The 19777-nt window shown below is 31.4% G+C and overlaps 1 protein-coding gene across 1 annotated transcript; it reads right to left on the bottom strand.

Moving 5' to 3' along the window:
* Positions 1–840: 840 nt before the first annotated feature.
* Positions 841–5243, bottom strand: LOC123919038. The gene is made up of 5 exons (XM_045971261.1): positions 5190–5243; positions 2754–3076; positions 2531–2663; positions 2030–2434; positions 841–1906 (listed from the first exon to the last, which is right to left on the bottom strand). Exons 2-5 carry the CDS (start codon positions 3074–3076, stop codon positions 1394–1396), a joined length of 1374 nt encoding a protein of 457 aa, XP_045827217.1. The 5' UTR covers positions 5190–5243; the 3' UTR covers positions 841–1393.
* Positions 5244–19777: the final 14534 nt, after the last annotated feature.

The raw sequence follows: 19777 nt of genomic DNA, 5'->3' as shown, positions 1-19777 counted from the left end.
AATTTGCTTTTACCTCTTGCAATTCAAAGATTTTTTGTTTTTAGACCTTCACTGTACATGTAAGCATCTGATTGGACATTTAGATGACATGGCTTGTCTACATCTCAAATTATTTTTTTTTAAATTTTTTTTAAGCTAGTTGGATATTGCCTTTTTTATTAAAACAAAAATATATTAAATTTCCTTAAAAAAAACTAAAATATAAAACCCATACAACTTTCTCTTTCATCTAACAACATTCCCCCTTAAGTAAAACACTACAAGAAAACATGCATTTACTGAGGGCCTTTGGCCCTCAGTAATGCACAAATTTCGTCTAAAATGCATGCATTACTGACGGCCTAAGGCCCTCAGTAATTAGCTCGCCAGTAATGGTTACTGACGGCCCAGGACCGTCAATAACGTTACTGACGGCCTGGAGCCGTCAATAATGCTAACCTGTCAATTCAAAACGCCTGTCATTTGTGACGGCCCAGGACCGTCAGTATCACATACATTTGTGACGGCCTGGAGCCGTCAGTAATGTTTATTGATTAAAAAAAAAATTAATAATTTAATTATTTAAAAATCAGTGATTTTTAAATAATTAAATTATTAATTTTTTTTAAAAAAAAATATACTGCATAATAAATAATTAAAAAATATTAATTATTTAAAAATCAGTATTTGATTTTTAAATAATTTAATTATTTAAAAATCAGTATTTGATTTTTAAATAATTAAATTATTAATTTTTTTAAAAAAAATTAATATTAATTTTTTAAAATAAAAAATATACTGCATAATAAATAATTAAAAAATATTAAAATTAAAATTTAATAAAAAGCATAATAAAAATACTTAACATAAGCATAATTAAATATAATGATAATATTGTCATTACAAAAAGAAAACAATTAAACAAATAATAATCAACAACAGATTATTAAAATTACACATCAACGTTGGTCAGGCGGCTGATATAGTGGTCGCTTCCCCTTGCCAGTGTCTGTTGGCTGACGCGACCTTCCTCGGCCTCGGCCTCGGCCTCTACCTTCCTCGTGTATTATGACTCCGGGGAGTGACGTTCGCGAAGGAGGTCGTGCCACAGGCCTATGAACGAAGTTAATTGGGGCTTGATTTGGGAAGAAGTTGCCTTGGGGTTGATTTGGGTTTTCATGTGGGATTATGAAGTCTTGTTGTGGATTTAATGATCTCTGGTATTCGGTGAAAGCAGTTTGTTGATTATTTCTACCGCTTCCGCCACTACTGCTTCCACTTGTTTGCCCAGTAGGATCAAAAAATTGTAAATGAACTGGTTCATTAAGCATCTGACTCATATCCTCTATGCTCATACTCAGTACTGGATCACCCTCTCGGTACTCCGGCAGCTGATTCAAATTAACCATGCTACTCAAATCCGGTCGATATTCTTGTTCACCGGCATTTTGATTTTGTCGTGCCGAAGCCTGAGATGATGATCCAACCCCCCCCCCCCCCCCCCCCCCCCCCCCGCCGGCGCCGGCGCCCTCTGCTGTGCAAAGAATTCCTGCAATATATGTTGGACCCGTACGTCCACCCGGTCATCAAATGATGCTTCGAACTCATCGCGGAATTCTTCTCTATACGTGGCCCTCATTCGCGCTTCATACTCATCATCGGTTTCCTCTCTTTGAGTTGGACGAGAGCGTCCTGTACTCGATGAAGATGAAGATGTGTAAGTGACATCTCTCAAACCAGTTGGGTCACTTGCATATAGAGAAGATGTACACCCAGCAGCGAATTTGCGACCTCGAGTCGCACCACCAGCATTCTTAACAAAAGCCAACGACATCTTGTTTCGACGAACATCCTCATTATCTCGCCTATGAGGTGGTAGTCGTAGTTGGCTTGCATTATATTCTTCAACCCAAATTTGCGTCAACCTCTACAATAAATTAAAAAAAAATTATAATTAATTAATTATAATGTTTAGATATAATTATATAATGTTTAAAAAATAATGTTATACGAAATAAATAATAAATAATATATATAATTAAATACTTACCGACACTTCTTGCGCCCTTGCCCCCGTCCACTCACCGGAATCTGCATACCGGTGCATCATGTCATTCATCTCCATAAAGGTGGGTGGACGACCAAATTGTTGGATGAACTCAAGACGAAGCGTTCCGGCAGATTTAGACCCTCCAGAGTGTACGCACGCACGATTGGCTTCATCAGTATTTCTGTTGGCTTTGTTCTTTATACACTTTGCAATATACTCTTCCTCTTCCCATCTGCGGCAGAGCATAGGGTATGAATTGCCAGCGAGCCAAAGTGGTGGTTTTGAAGGATCCTTTTTAATCTTTTTCCGCGCTTCAAAAAGTAAGGTCGACAGACGCTTGGTGGCTTTTTTGTTGAATATACGCTCAATAGCCGCTGTGTGGTGATTCAGCCAAGTTACTTGCGACTACGAAAAATAAAGAAAAATTGTTAATAAATTAGTAAATATATGTTTAGTAACAAAATTGATTGGATAAAAAAGTAATTATAAATAAAAACGTACCCTGAAGCCATTCCAAAATTGTTGATATCCACGCTCATCTGCCCTGACCTCCGTCCAGTTGAGATATGGAGCCTGGAATTTGGATTTCAATGCATTATTGATTGCCTTATTCGCCGGATTTTGGGGTTGCAAACTGCACAATATATATATATTAGTTAAGAATAATTATCATATATATCCAATTAATTTATTAAACACAAATTCTTAATAATAATTAACTTACTCTGTGGCGGTATATGGCATGATGATGGGTCTACCATGCCGGTCAATCAACAATTCATTTTGAGGAGCTAAAAGTGCAATATCGGCTATTTCCTCGTCCTCGTGGTCATCATCGTCGTCGTAGGAGTCGTACTCCTCTTCCACACCGTCTACGGTTCGAGACTTGGGCATACCCTCCAACCATCGATTCCGAACAACGCGGCGGGGTAAAGCACGTCTACGTGGAGCGCGTCCGCGTCCGCGTCCGACACCCGGTGCTGGTGGAATATCATCAATGTCATCATCGACATTGTCATCATCAAAATTTTCTTCATCTGGATTCATCTATAATAAAAAAATATATGATAAATATATTTATATAATTAAGAAATACATGACAAATATATATATAATTAAGAAATACATGACAAATATATATATATAATTAAGAAATACATGACAAATATATATATAATTAATTAAGAAATACATGACATATATTGTTTTATAATTCATCATCATTAAACGATAAACAAATGCAACCAAAAACAAATATTCAAGTACAACGATTAATATTATTACAACGCGGATAACTATATTATAAAATTAATTGTCATCCCAATCTGATACATCTTCATCATCACTGCCTTCATCATCACCATTAGCTTCGACGTCCTCTTCATCAACATCACCATCAGAAGGTACTTCTTCGGCTTCTTCTTGTACACAAAGTTGATTAAAAGTTTCAACTGCAATGACATCATCAACATTGGACATCTCATCTTCCTGATATGGTTCATCTTCACGTTCATCTATCTCATTTTTTTCAATCAGACCCCTTGGTTTTGATGTTATTGCGGCACACCAACCTCGCTTATCCCTTGTAGTCGATGGATAAGGTTTTGACATGCACATATCAGGAGGAAGATTGTACGAGGTAACCAGAACAGGCCAACATGAATATGGAGTGGCTGATACTTGAGTATATGGTGTAAATCCATCTGAGCATAACCCAAGTCGGACATTCCGTGGCTCCGAAGCAAATTCAGGATAAACTTGATCAAAATGCTTCCAAGCCATTCCATCAGAAGGATGTCGCAACTCACCTGACATTTTTCTCCTTTCATAGTTTTCACGATGCCATGTCATTTTACTGGCTGTTTGCATCGATGCATACAACCTTTGCAACCTTGGTATTATGGGTAAATAGAACATCGCCTTTCTTGGGATTGGCTTCCTTCTGACTGACCGTGAATTTCTTGTTACACGATATCTTGGTTCTTGACAAAATTTACATTCAAGTAATGCACCGTCATCTACACCAAATTCGTTGCTATAGTACAACATACACCCGTTAACACAACAGTCAATTCTCTTCGCTCCGAGTCCTAACTTTGCAACCAATTGTCTTGCTTCGTAATAATTTTTTGGCAAATCAAGAGGACGGTCTATTGTTATATCCAACATCAGTTTTGTTATCAAGTCCATGGTGTATTCTGAAACAAGACATTCAGACTTGATACCCAAAAGTCTAATACACACCGTTAACTTTGAGTCTCGAGAGCCTTCACACAACGGTGTATTTGTCTCTTTCAAAAGATCAAAAAATCGCTGGGCTTCCTCATTTGGTCTCTCGACGTTAACATCAGCGTCATATTCATCATCAGCAGGGTCGTCGACATCATTTGGCACATAAATCGGCGTATTAAACCCAAGGGCATTAGTTATCATATTGTCCATCTCATTAAACGGATCATAATGCTGATGATAATATTGGGGAACAACAACGGGCTGAAAAACACTGCTTGAAGCACGATTTTGATTCACGGGAACAGTCGTGGAACATCCTTCGCCATGACTTGACCAAACCCAATAATTAGGTTGGAATCCCTTTTTATATAAATGAGACCTAATTTCATCTTCGCTCTGTATTCTTGTACATCGACAAAGTACACACGGACATCTAATTCCCCCTTCACGTATCACAATGTCATTATATTTTACTGTATTGATAAACATTTCGACCCCTATTTTAAATTCCTCTTTAACCCGGCCCCTCTTTCCAGGATTATGTCTATCGTACATCCAATTACGATTGCTAAAATCCATATCTGTGTAGTTTAATTAATATATAATTAGATCGATATATGTATTAAATTTATTACTTTATTTTTCAAAAGTATTTTGGACATATATATATGTCTACTCAACAATAACATATAAACTTTTAACATTTTATTTTTAAAGTTTATGGTTTATTAAATCTAAAAAATACTAAGTTTTTTAGTTGACAAAACTACCGACTTTTTAACATATATATTATAATTTTTTAAAATATAATTGTTTTTCTTTTTTTAAATACACAGTAATAATAAAATGCTAGTAACTATTTCTAAGTGTACGGTAAAAATAAAACTATCACTAAATATTATAAATTAAAATTACATATATTACTTACTTGGGTGCCGGGTAGAGTCTTACTTGGCGCGCGCTCCTAACCACAAACTCCGCTCCTAACCCACGACCTCCGATGACCACGAGAATTTGCTAATAAAAATTGTAAATAACAAATTATTAGAACATATACATTTAAATAACAAAGTAAAAATTTTAACTTTAAAAGTAAAACACAAACACTTACCACTGTTTAGATGGAGATATGAAAATTACATCACTTTTTTAAAAATACACAAACTGTTAAAAAATTTCTTTTATAAATTTTTTTAAAAAAAATTTCGTTTTTTTAAAAAATAATATAAATATACTGTTTTTTTGAAAAAAAAAATACTTATTTAAAAAAAATAATTCTGTTTTCGAAATAAACAAAAATATTAGAACACATACATTTAAACAACAAAGTAAAAATTTTAACTTTAAAAGTAAAACACAAACACTTACCACTTTTTAGATGGAAATATGAAAATTACATCACTTTTTTTAAAATACACAAACTGTTAAAAAATTTCTTTTATAAATTTTTTTTAAAAAAATTTCGTTTTTTTAAAAAATAATATAAATATACTGTTTATAAATATAAATATTACTAAGTATATGATAAAAAAAAACTATCACTATATAGATTAAAATTACGTTACTTACTTGGGTGCCGAGTAGATTCTTACTTGGCGCGCACCTAGCCCACGAACTCCGCTCCTCACGAGAATAAGACTTGCTATTAATAATGGTAAACAACAAATATTAGAACATATACATTTAAATAACAAAACAAAAATTTTAAATTCGTAAAAGTAAAACACAAACACTTACCACTTAAGAGAGAAAATTAGAGAAATTGGAGATTAAGTTGAAAGTATTTCGTCAAAAAAAAAAAGTTGAAAGTATGAAATTAGAGAAAATTTAAGAGAGAAGTTAGAGAAAATTTAGAGAGAGAATGGAAATGAAAAAATGAAGTGAAGGAGTAGTAATATATAGGAGTAGTTTTATTGACCGTTAAAGTTTAAAATTCAAAATTGCCCAATTACAGACGGCCCAGGACCGTCATAATCACACAACGGTTATGTACATACTGACGGCCTGGGACCGTCATAATTAACATGCTTTACTGACGGCCCAGGACCGTCAGAAATGGTTAACGGCTAGCAACATACTGACGGCCTGGGACCGTCTGCAATACCAATTGCTTTACTGACGGCCCAGGACCGTCAGTAATTCTTAATAGTTCATTTTTAATTAAATTCCGTTCTCCAAGACTACATTATGACGGCCTGGGACCTTCAATATTGCACAAATGCATTACTGAGGGCTTTTAGCCCTCAATAAGTTTGGTCAGTAAAAACATGTTTTCTTGTAGTGAAAACCCAAAAAATGAAGATTTATTCTTCATCTAACAACAAAAAACATTAAAACTACAACCACCCGGAGCAAAGATAGTTGCAGCAAGAGGAACAATTGAATCATTCCTTTGAGGCAAATCCAAAACACCGGATGAAACATTTCTCTCCAAAATCCGAACAGATTTGCAAAACTAAAAATCATAAAACACATACATTAATCAAACCCTAAAACACCAAAAACAACATAAATAACATATTCTGTTGAAGATCTGTTGAGTTTATTAGGTAAATTAATATTGTCTTCCAAGAGAATTCCAAGCGATAGAAGTTTTGTTGAAGTGTACGGGGTTTGTCTTTAATGCATCTGATTTTTTAGTGCTATATTTAGGTCTTAAAAAAATGTAAACACAGAAAATTGTTACTAAAAGAACAACTAAACAAATGCTGGAATAATGGTTGATTCCTTTCTAATCTCAAATGTAAAATAATAAAATACATTATTAATTTCATTTAACTAGAACTAGAAGATTCAATACAAAAAATCTTTGCCACCCATGATTTGGCACCTACATATCTAGTTCATGAGCAGCAACATTTTTGCTCCTTCTAAAAAAACAACATAAATCTCTTAAAAAAGTATTGTCCTGATAGTGCATATTCAAAGTGAAAAGAAGTTGGCAAAAAGTGAGAAATTTTGCTTTGCAAACTGAAAAAGCTTGGGGGTTCAAAATAGGAAAAGGTAGATATGTGGGAAAATGCAACCATTCATGCTTACCGTGTCAATTTGAGAATTAATTTTATTTAGTTTCTTGTTGACTTGAGTTAGTCATGCACGTTTTTCTTTTATTGTTACTTTAACTCAAATGAATTGTATTACTAGCTATGGCTGTTAGCCAATCCTAATTAATAGGATTAGTGGTTTGCAACGTTAATTTTTTCAGCCTACTGCTTATAATTGTGTGATAGATGCAAGATTATCATGTATCAAAATATTTGACCGTACAAACAATTGGTTTTGACAAAATATCAGTATATTATTATAAGTTCCAATTCTTTAGCCTTTTTTCATTATGTGAATTGTCTGACTTGCTAACCTTGTTGATATTTTCGTGTATTAATGGCCTCGGCATGTTCATTGTTGAGAAGAACCGGTTGTATTCTGGGAGAGTTGTGCAATATTTACTTAGTTTAATGATTATACGCCTCCGGTTATTTTTGTTTTTCAGCCATACATACCAACGGAAAATACACATGAAGTTTAATTAAAAGTATAGATTATAAGTTGTAAAAAAAAATATACGATAAATTTAAAATTGTTGAATTTTTTTATATAATATAAACAATACATATACAAAATTATAAATATTTGTAGGGACCAAAACTTATTTAAGCTACATATTTTAAATTGGAATTACAAATGTTAACTCACTTTATGCGTATATATATGCATTCAATCAGTTTCAAAATTGCATTCAATCAGGAAATTCTTTCTTAGCCTGAAATTGGTATTTCAGGACTGATTTTTGTGATTGAGTCTCGGATATTACACACGCAAAAAATGTTTAAAATAGATGATTGAAAATCCACTTTCAATCTTGTTGAAATGTGATGAAAATTTTTAGAAGATATTTGTTACATTGTAAAGCTAAAAATTTCTAGACTATTGTATTATCTAGTAATTAATATGTATAAGTTATCTAGAATTATCTAGTAATGTGTATAAAGCCTATAAATAGGCACTTCAACCATGTAATTGAGCAATCCAAGAAATCAATAACATTTTCTCATATAAGCTCTTAGTCCATATTCCAATATTTTCTTCATCACACAATTATTCTAACTTTCTTTTAACCAAGCTTCTAATACTAATAGCAACTTTTCAACTAGTAACACTTCTTACTATAAACCCACTTCACTTTCAATCTTCTTACTATAAACTCACTGTTGACACCAAAATTATAATATTGGTAATATTCATTTCGACTTGGTGTTATAATTTGAATAGAAGAAAAACTCATTTCGATTAGGCATGGAACGTGATTTGTCGAAGTTAGCCATATTAAGTGGAATTCGACTAAACTATTTTGCTGTCGAAGGCTTCATTTTCAACAAGAAGTGACATATGTTTTAAGACATCGGAAGAAGTCATTCAAAGAGTCGAATATTGACATGGTTCTTCGATCAAGCAAACAACTCCTACGAAGAAGTTATCGGAAGTTATTCAAAGGGACATGTGTCAATCTTAGATATAGGAAGTTATTAAATATAAGACACTTGTCAAAATCTAAGATGTAGGAAGTTATTTTCTATTTTCTATAAATAGTTGTAATTTCTATGTACAAAAGGTGGAATCTCATTTTCTAAAAACTCTGCAATGCCCACGCCACGGAGCAAACGGGTTCAAGGAGTGCATAGGAATGGATTCCAACCACCCTTTACATTTTATGCAATTTAATATATTGCTTTGTTCTTGCTTTCTTTTTCTTTTTCTTTTGCAATTATGCATTCATTTTCATCTTCTTTATTTTTCTTTCTTTTCAATACTCACTTGAGTATTTTTTCTATTATGTTGTCGTCAGACAACTTGTTATTAAAAGTTGTTGGATGCGATTCTAACACTAAAAGGAACAATGATTTTGTTCTTAAAGACGCATGAATTACATCATAAATCCCGAGACTTGAACGAACACTTCAAAAAAAGGATTCTTATCGGATCCTGCAGTTAGAAGGACTTTTATCCAGGTCTTAAAGTAACAATGGATAATTATGTTTACGTTACCAAAAATCGGTGTAAATAAATTGGTGCGGTGAGCGTGGAGTTTCAAGTTTAGGGTTGATCAATGCTTTATGCGTTTGAAAATGATAATTTAATCTCTAAGCCAAACAATGTTTTTGAAAATATTGATATTTTTGGGAAAATTGTGAATCAAATTGTGGCTATGAGAAACGGTTTTTGAAACCGTAGTAAAAATGGTTATTTTACACCATGATTTTTGAGAAACCAATATCTTGAATGTTCAAATTAAATTTTGATGTAATACTTTGCCATGCATGATGTTAAGATGAAAGTTGTTTTTAAAATTGGTAAAGTGATCCAAATTTTGTTGATCTTATCAAGTATGAAAAGATAATCGAAATATTGGCCAAACAGGGTCGAGAGATATTGTAGATCTGGTCGAATTTTCATATTGTTTATCTCATTCTAAGAATGATGTTTTCGACCAAGCATTTTATTAAGGTTTTGACCAAAACATTGGTAAAGTGTTACCATGTTTCTTTCGACATAAAAAAAAAAATGTGATGATGAAGTCCGAATCATCTTCTCTAAAATTTGGCCATGTTTCTTTCAAAAGAGGTCATTAAGTGTTTTCTCTAAATTTATGACATGATTAAAAATGTTATTCCTCTCACTTTCTTCGAGAAACAACATTTTTGGGGGCCTCTGTTGACACCAAAATTATAATATTGGTAATATTCATTTCGACTTGGTGTTATAATTTGAATAGAAGAAAAACTCATTTCGATTAGGCATGGAACGTGATTTGTCGAAGTTAGCCATATTAAGTGGAATTCGACTAAACTATTTTGCTGTCGAAGGCTTCATTTTCAACAAGAAGTGACATATGTTTTAAGACATCGGAAGAAGTCATTCAAAGAGTCGAATATTGACATGGTTCTTCGATCAAGCAAACAACTCCTACGAAGAAGTTATCAGAAGTTATTCAAAGGGACATGTGTCAATCTTAGATATAGGAAGTTATTAAATATAAGACACTTGTCAAAATCTAAGATGTAGGAAGTTATTTTCTATTTTCTACAAATAGTTGTAATTTCTATGTACAAAAGGTGGAATCTCATTTTCTAAAAACTCTGCAATGCCCACGCCACGGAGCAAACGGGTTCAAGGAGTGCATAGGAATGGATTCCAACCACCCTTTACATTTCATGCAATTTAATATATTGCTTTGTTCTTGCTTTCTTTTTCTTTTTCTTTTGCAATTATGCATTCATTTTCATCTTCTTTATTTTTCTTTCTTTTCAATACTCACTTGAGTATTTTTTCTATTATGTTGTCGTGAGACAACTTGTTATTAAAAGTTGTTGGATGCGATTCTAACACTAAAAAGAACAATGATTTTGTTCTTAAAGACGCATGAATTACATCATAAATCCCGAGACTTGAACGAACACTTCAAAAAAAGGATTCTTATCAAATCCTGCAGTTAGAAGGACTTTTATCCAGGTCTTAAAGTAACAATGGATAATTATGTTTACGTTACCAAAAATCGGTGTAAACACTCACTTTCAATCTTCTTACTATAAACCCACTTTCACTTCCATTCATATCTATTTTAAGGTTTTGCATTAATCTTAATCATACTCTCTGTCTCCTCTATTATTTCTTACTCCTTTTTTTTTTTTTTATGGAACATATATAGTACATTTTTCATTGAAGGTTGTGAATAGTCATGAGCACACATTATTTTATTAAATAATAAAGCTATTCTACAAATTTTAAATTACGATGCTTAAAAATAATTTTAAAAAATAAATATTAAAATTAGTTATTTTAGGTTCATTAATCTTAACTAACTGACAAAAATATGTCAAAATTTTTAATATTTTTTTAACAAATGACAAAACTATTTTTTTTAGATATTAAAATTAGGTATTTTATGTTAACAAGTCCTAACTCAACTAACAAAAATATGTGAAATATTAGGTCGGGCGTCATGATCAGGGTTCAAACGCTGGCTCTCTCATTTTTGAGTGTGAGTTTATATGTTGACTTTAGCATTTCGTCTACGTATAAAAAATATTTTTCCTAAATAATTAATACACTATAAATAAAAGGGCGTAAATAAGTTTTTGGTACCTTTAAATATATCAAATTATATTTTTTGTCTCTATAAAATAATATTTCAGCAAATTTTAATCTTCTAAATATTTCACGTCACAACTTTTAATCCACAAAACTTCTAAACCTTTTTGTATTAACCTTTTTTACTTACCTCACAAAACTTTGAAGGACTTTTTAATCTTTTTGTCTTTGCAATTCTGCTAATTTATCTTTGTCTTCATGTTTATGTGATTCTAACTATTGTTCATACACCTTTAACAAATTAGTAGTACAACTTTTTAGTGCTTGAAATGACTGTTTTTTTTCTGTACTACTAGTAGTAACAAAGTATAATTTATTTTTGTTTTCTATTGTGGATGATGAATGGTTGCATATATGGCCTGCATGGAGTTGGTATCCGTTTACATCTATTTCCTATTTTGAACCCAAAGCCTTTTCAAATTGCATAGCAAACTTTATCACTTTTTGCATTACTTCTTTTCATTTTGCCATCCACTATCACTACAATGCTAGTACAATAATTTGTCTGTCTTCTCTTGTACTGCTTGGAGACTTGAATAAATTTTGCCATTTCAAAAAAAATAAATATAGACTTTGAGATCTCAATCTCGCAAGTATAATAGTACAATGAAAACTACATATAGAAAATCAATGACTAAATAAGAAAAAGATTATATCATGGTGAATATATCACTGCAATTTTACATGGTGGATCCAACACCAATTAAGATCCCATATACCTCCAAAAAGAATTATCTGAATATAGTTTAATTTTCATAATTAATAATTATCATCAAATTAATTACCATTTGTTATTGTAGTTACTTCTCAAATAAATGATCCAGTTTGGTTTAATTTCCTTTGTATGCATGCATAGGATTCCCTCTTAGTCATATGTATGTGTGTTAACGTTGCATGGAAATGGTTAAATTTGAAGTTTCATGCTTTTTAAAGGAGATTCAATAGAAAAGGAAAGCATCATAATAATTTGATCAAATAAAAGTGAAGTTTGACTATAGAGGAATTGAGAAAGAGTAGTAGATAAAGTTGTGTGTATATATACAATTGTTTCATTGATTAATTGTGATTGATACAACTACTTGTATTTGTATATATACACACACAACTGTTAAAAGATATTTTGGATATTTCAACTACTCAGTGGAATACAAATTCATGTGGTTCCTAAAGAGTATGGTAATAATATTTTGGACATGTAGTGTCTCTTTCACTTAGTGTTTTATTGGTAAAAGATATATATTAGATAGAGTATACATATTTTTTACGATATTTGATAAAAAAAATTATTTTGATATTTTAAACAATTTATACTTGGCACAAAAGATCGTGTTTGACGAGGAATAAAATTTAAGTTTTTGTCCAATTTTATCGTCTTATTCTACGTTTTTAGGGTTGGAAAATGCGTTAAATGAGATATAACTTGGTCAAACTTGGCTAAACCTTCAATGTTATGTACATAACATCATGAATAGAGTTGGCAAAAGTTCAAAAGCAAATTAGTAGGTAGACATAAAAATAAAGTTAGAACGTACCATCAACCATGTATATATAGGTAGTGGTAACAAATTCTTTTATAAAGTTAATAATAAATTCACACACGGTAGAGATTAGTCATTCACAAAAACAAATATAGTAAAAGAGATAATTTCATTCTCACATTCCACTCACCACTCACCGTAAGATTATTAATATTTAATATTTAATATTAATGTTTTTTTATATTTAATTAAAATATTACAATTTATAATTTGGATATTAAAAAATGATCCAAATAAAACAACATAAAATTGGATCAGATCGGATTTTTATATTTGTCATCCAAAATCGAACCGCAAATAAATTTATTTTTGTATCGGATGAATTTTCGCCTCAAAACCGTTAGATTTGAAGTTTCATGTTTTTTAAAGGAGATTCAATAGAAAAGGAAAATATCATAATAATTTGATCAAATAAAAGTAAAGTTTGACTATAGAGGAATTGAGAAAGAAGAAGACAAAGCTCGAAGAATGAACCATTTGTTTCATTGATTAATTGCGATTGATACAACTACTTGTATATATATACACACAATTGTTAAAAGATATTTTGGAGATATTTCTACTACTCTGTGAAATACAAATTCATGTGATTCCTAAAGAGTATGGTAGTAATAAGTTGCATAACACCAATATCCAATAAGTTGCATGAATTTATTCAATCCCTAAAAACTACATATCTTTAAAATCTCTGATAAGTACTCCCTCCGTCCCAAATTATAAGAGAAAATAAAAAAAATCACACTTATTAAGAAAAAGTAAAACATGAGAATTTGAAGTATGTTTTTGTGGGTTTTCCTTGGAATAAGTTGCATAGGAAGATGTAAAAACAATTTTTATTGGCTGTTGTTTATTGAGAAAATGAGAGAGAGAAGAAATTAAATGCAATTTGCATTTAATTTTATGAAAATAAGGAAAAAAACATTCTTGAAAATGATTTTTCTCTTATAATTTGGGACAAAAAAAATGGGCTTTTTTCCCTTATAATTTGGGACGGAGGGAGTAATCATTAGTAGCCACACTGTTGGGTTGTGTGTTGGATACATTTACAAAAGCTAACCAGATGCTGGACAAAATATTGTAGCATGTGAGTACAGCATTGTGCTAGTCTGTAGCGCGCAGAATTTTTACATCATATCTTCAGAAGATTTTTTTCGATTATATGCTCATGCTAATTTGCCTAGCCAAACCGCGCCTTGTTCTCAAAGTCTCTAAAGGCGGTTTATGTATTTTTATTCAGACAAAAAATATAGCTCGATATATTTTTGTAATAAATCAAATATGTTATTAATTTGAAGACAATCTTTGGGCTAGCCGCAATTCTCCAGCTGTATGTTCTGAAAACCCTAGCTTACGCATCAAGACAATTTCAGGCTATAAATACATGAAGACCCAGACCTATTTTAATCATCTAAGCCGTGTTTTACTAAAGTGTGAGTTCTAGGGTTTAGAGTTTTTAATTGTTAATCGTGAGTCTTTCTTGTGTCACTTTGATGCAAGCTTAGGACTGAGTTTATTGAGTTGTAATTGTGAACCACTCCTAAGCTTTGAAGTACGGAGTTAGCTGGTGTTTTTCACTCGAGAGCTTTTAAGCGAGAGTGAAGTCTAGTTTCATGGGAGGGTGTCTCCATCATTGATCATTATTAAGTCAATAACAACATTATCTGTGTTGTTATAAGGAATTGGGACGAGGTCTCATATCTAGGAGTTCCTAGGTAGGATTTGCACGGGTAGTGTCTAGGCGATAAGTCGTAAACCGGGGTGTTTGCTAAGGGCTTTGAACTAGAACTATTATAGTGGATTCATTCCTGGATTGGTATCCCCAGAGTATGTGACGTTGTGCTGAACTGAGTTAACAAACGATCTGTCTTATTTACTTTATTGCAGTTTATCATTTTATTATACTCAGCGTTTATATTGCTACGACAGTGGCTATAGCATCTTGCGTAGCATCTGTCCACTGAGATTTGCAATAGAGTGCAAGTTCTCCGAAAGCCTTTTTCTATTCTCTTAATTAGGACCAACATAGATAGGGATAAAAAATAATAACCACCATTAATATATCGAACTCTTATATACAATTAAAACTATTTACTACAATGATCAATACTAATATGATCAGTCTGCCAAGCTAAAATTATACCACCTGCTGAACCATGAACTTCAGTTGTAGCAAATCCATTATATCCTAATAACTTGAAAGTATGGCCAAGTTTATTAGGATCACATCTTGTTTCAAAATTAGCATAATTGGGTTATGCACCGAAACATACTGATACTACTCAAAATAGCGGTAAAAAGATGTGTTGGCTGCTTCTGTATAGTTCCACACAAAGTTTTTGCTATTTTTACTCATAGTCAAAACTTTAAAGAAGAAAAAATCTCCATCTCATAATCCTGCTTTTGATCTGATGAAAAATAAGAGACTGAACATGACAACTTCAATTATAATGTGTTTGATTTTAAAATTGTTCATGATACTGAACAAAATGTAGGGCCAAGGGACAAGACAAATACTAAAATTCTTTAACCCACGGAACAACTTTTTATTTTTCCACAATTTATCTAAAATACCAAAATAACATTTTGTCCACCAAGCATCGTACAACACAATTTGTTCAATATCTTAAATGTTTGTCATGTGCTATTTTATCTTATATTGTATTATTCTTTCCAGTACTTACTTTTCTTAGATTAAACACATCTATGTGTTGCAAAATAAAAGAAATTTTGCTCAGGGGTGTGAAATGCAAGACGGGGGGTGTTGATAAATTTGGGCTTAACACTCCTTTCTAGCGCATAAACAAATTCCTCTTTTTTTTTCTTTCACGTTGCTGCTTTTCCAATTTGGCACATGATGATGAAAATTTCTCATCCCACCTACCCACTTTCTCACCACACCCCTGGAAATTTCATTTTTGTCCTTGGTCAAAAAATTCGGAACGCGTTTTCCAAATTTTTTTAGTTCAAATTTGGAAAAAATTCGGAAAACACATTCCGAAGTTGTTTTTAAAGGCAAAAAAAATTCGAAAAACGCGTTCCGAATTTTTTGACCAAGGGCAAAAACGGAATTTCTAGGGGTGTGGTGAGAAAATGGGTAGTGGGATGTGAAATTTTCCATGATGATGCCTCCTGTTATGGAAACTTGCCCCAGAATCTTGAATAATAATAATAATAATAATAATAATAATATTAATAATAATAATAATAAGGCTTTAATGCACTTTTAATCCCCCTATTTTGAAAAATTTGAACTTTTGATCCCCCTATTTTAAAAGCCAACTTTTTGATCCCCTATTTTGAAAAACCCGAAGTTTTGATCCCCTTATCTTAGATTTTTTAAATTTTAGTCCTCAAACTTAATTTGGTCAGATATTTACTATGTGTCAAACTTATTATTGCCGTGGCAGTGTCCATGATGACAAAACGTTTCCATGTCTTCAATTTTTTTACATAAAATATTTTAAAAGCATTAAACAATAAATTAATTAATTAATAATAATTTAAAAAAATCAGTAAAATTAATATATATATATATATATATATATATAAAATAAAAAAATGATTAAATTACCCAAAAAAAGTTAACGATTGAGAACAAAGTCAATGAACGATTGAGAGGGAGCGAACAAAGACGAAGGATGTTAACACGAGCGTGATTATTAGTGTTACTGATTTCTTTGAGTGTCATGATTGGGAACCAGCGTTTGCTTTTCTGACTTCTTTGAGTAATTTACTGATTTTTAGTTATATAATAAGGTAAAAAGTTTTAATTTAGTTTTTTTTGGATCAATTAATTTAGTTAATATTATATAATGTAAAGAGGTTTATTTTATTGTTTTATAATTATCATTAACTATTTTATTATTTTAATAATTTTAAAATATTTGATTTTAAAAAAATATTAATGACATGGAAATGTTTTGTCAACATAAAAACTGTCACGTCATTAATGAGCTTGACACATCAGCAAAAGTCTTATCAAATTGAGTTGGGGGACTAAAATTCAGAAAAAATCTAAAATAGGGGATTAAAATTTCAGGTTTTTCAAAATAGGTAATCAAAAACTTGGCTTTTAAAATAGGGGATCAAAAGTTAGATTTTTCATAATAGAAGATCAAAAAATTGACTTTTAAAATAGGGGATCAAAAGTTCATGTTTTTCAAAATAGGGGATCAAAAGTGCATTAAAGCCTAATAATAATAATAATAATAATAATAATACGTTATCCCTATATGTGTTTTCTCGATCATCCATCCCCCTTACCTTAGCGATGCAAGCAAATATAGATGGATCTCACTAACTTCACACTCTTAATAGCGAACAAAGCTTTTCGATTTGGATTTGGATTTCGATCCTCTCAACCAAAAAGCTTAAAAGGTTCTTTCTTCACATAGAAATTCTCTGTTTCTTCTTTTCGTTTACTTTATATTTTCAATTATTAGATAGATTAACAGCTGTCTGCACCATTCTTATTTTTGTTTGTTTCCAAACTGCATGCTTATAATTATAATTTGTATTCTCTACTTTTTTAATCTTCTACACCTTATTATTGATCAATAATAGTAACTCTAATCTCAATTATTAGATTCAATCACTTTCATTTTCTTAAATTATTACCGGTGTTCTAGGTGTTGCGTTTTGTGCTAACCATGGCAAGAAAATGCTAGAGATACCTACTTAACCCTCCACAATCACACTAGGTGTACTTTAAACGTGACATCATCACTTGACTTTTTTCCACTTATACCTTTGATTTTCAGAGCTTTGGTAGTCTACAACTTATTGATAAGTAATAATTGTAATATCAACACTTCAAATTAAAGACGTACCTGTGTTAGACTGTGTCAGACACCGACACATAATTAAATTCAATCACTTTTATTTTCTTAAATTATTATCGGTGTCTATTTAGTAACCAAGACAAAAAATTGTTTGGATCTGGATATCTGTATCTCAGCCTTGCTAGCTAACTACTTAATTTTCCACGATGACACTGAATCTGGTAGAGATGGTTTCTCTCCCGATCCCCCTCATTTCTTTTCTACCCCCCTCATTTCCGTTTTTGCCCTTGGGGGGTACTTCGGTTTATACGAACCGTTTTTTTTTGTCATGCTAAAAAAATTCGGTTTATATAAACCGAAATATTGTGTTCCAAATTTTTTTTCAGTTTTCCTGCATAAATTCTGCATGAGACCCTCAACTTCCACAATTTATTTGAAATACTAAACGATGTCCGATTTGAGTAAACGACCACTCGTTGGAAAGCTTAGGGTGTCAAGAATACAAATATAATTTTTGTTTTGAGGTTTAACTATCCAATTGGTTCAGTTTGACCAAATAATGGGTACTGGTACAGAAACAGAGCATAAACTTTTCTCAAACTTGTAGGTAGAGTTTCTCATACTATACTTAATGAAATTTAACAATTCCGGTTTCAATCGTGTAGTAAATTTTGTCTTCTTTACACTGGATTAAAAATCATTAGCATACGACTTATATTCAGAGAGCTATGATAAATTTACCACAGGTATATCTACAACATTTTGCAGAAACTTTTCTCAAACTTGTAGGTAGATTTTCTCATACTATACTTAATGAAATTTAATAATTCCGGTGTCAATCTTGTAGTAAATTTTGTCTTCTTTACACTGGATTAAAAATCATTAGCATACGACCTATATTCAGAGAGATATGATAAATTTACCACAGGTAGCTCTACACGAATTTTCACATAAATTTTCCTTCTTTTTGGGGGGTATATGTTATTTCGGTTTATATAAACCGAATTTTTTTTCCATGTTTAAAAACTTCAGTTTATATAAACCGAAGTTTGTTGGCAAAATTTTTTCATACCGCAAGGGGCAAAATTGGATTTTTGGGGGGTAGAAAAGAAATGAGGGGGGTCGGGAGAGAAAACGTCTCTGGTAGAAGTTAATATATTCTCCAGGCTTTCAACTCGCTACTTCATAACTTTGTGCTACCATGACATGCTAATTATAATTTGTATTCTCTACTTTTTTAATCTTCTACACCTTATTATTGATCAGTAATAATAACTCTAATCTCAATTATTAGATTCAATCACTTTCATTTTTTTTAATTATTATCAGTGTCCTAGGTGTTGCGTTTTGTGCTAACCATTGAAAGCAAAAAAAAGAAAAAGATTTTATTAATCATCAATTATATTGTTAAATGATAACTAAAATTATGTACCAATTTTATTACATTTTTATCTCTATTTTTTTACATAATTAAAATTTTTAAAGTAGTGATTTACTGTGAAAGCACTTTATCGAATATCAACAATATTATTTTGACACAATTATGCATATAAATATATAATCCTTATACAAACTTAAAATGCTGTTCAAAATCGATATATATATATATATATATATATATATGCATTTGTTGAGGTCGATGATTCTGATTGGTTTAAAAAAAAAATTTTTTATTAATTTTTTATATTAAATACTATTTGTGGACCAACCACAATCATCCACTTAAGTTGTGTATCGATACATATCCACGTTCATCATATTATAATACGTGTAAAATACTATAATCGGTGAAGAGATTGGTCTATAGTTTGGTGATAAATATTAAGGAAATTTATAATAATGATTTTTTTTTTCCGTTCTAATACATGCGTATGAAAAAAATTCTCCGCTGAAAATTTCATACCTAGTAACAAAAAGAAAAAGAGAAATGAAAGATAAGTAGATATTTTTAAGGATAATCCGATAATGTTTGTTTTGTTTTGTTTTGTTTTTTGGTTTTCCACCGGACACTAATTTGGTTTGAGAGTCAGTTCTGACATCAAGTGGTTTCG

The sequence above is a fragment of the Trifolium pratense genome, linkage group LG3 (genome assembly GCF_020283565.1).
Source record: "Trifolium pratense cultivar HEN17-A07 linkage group LG3, ARS_RC_1.1, whole genome shotgun sequence".
Classification (NCBI taxonomy): domain Eukaryota; kingdom Viridiplantae; phylum Streptophyta; class Magnoliopsida; order Fabales; family Fabaceae; genus Trifolium; species Trifolium pratense.
Note: the sequence above shows the minus strand (reverse complement) of the source record. Positions and strands in the feature narration are given on the sequence as shown.

Coding starts and splice junctions, on each gene's coding strand:
- LOC123919038 (XM_045971261.1), bottom strand. CDS start 3,076: ATGAATCCAGATGAAGAAAATTTTGATGATGACAATGTCGATGATGAC. Junction 2,664..2,753: donor ATGCCATATACCGCCACAGA/GTAAGTTAATTA, acceptor TATATTGTGCAG/TTTGCAACCCCAAAATCCGG. Junction 2,435..2,530: donor AATTTTGGAATGGCTTCAGG/GTACGTTTTTAT, acceptor TATTTTTCGTAG/TCGCAAGTAACTTGGCTGAA.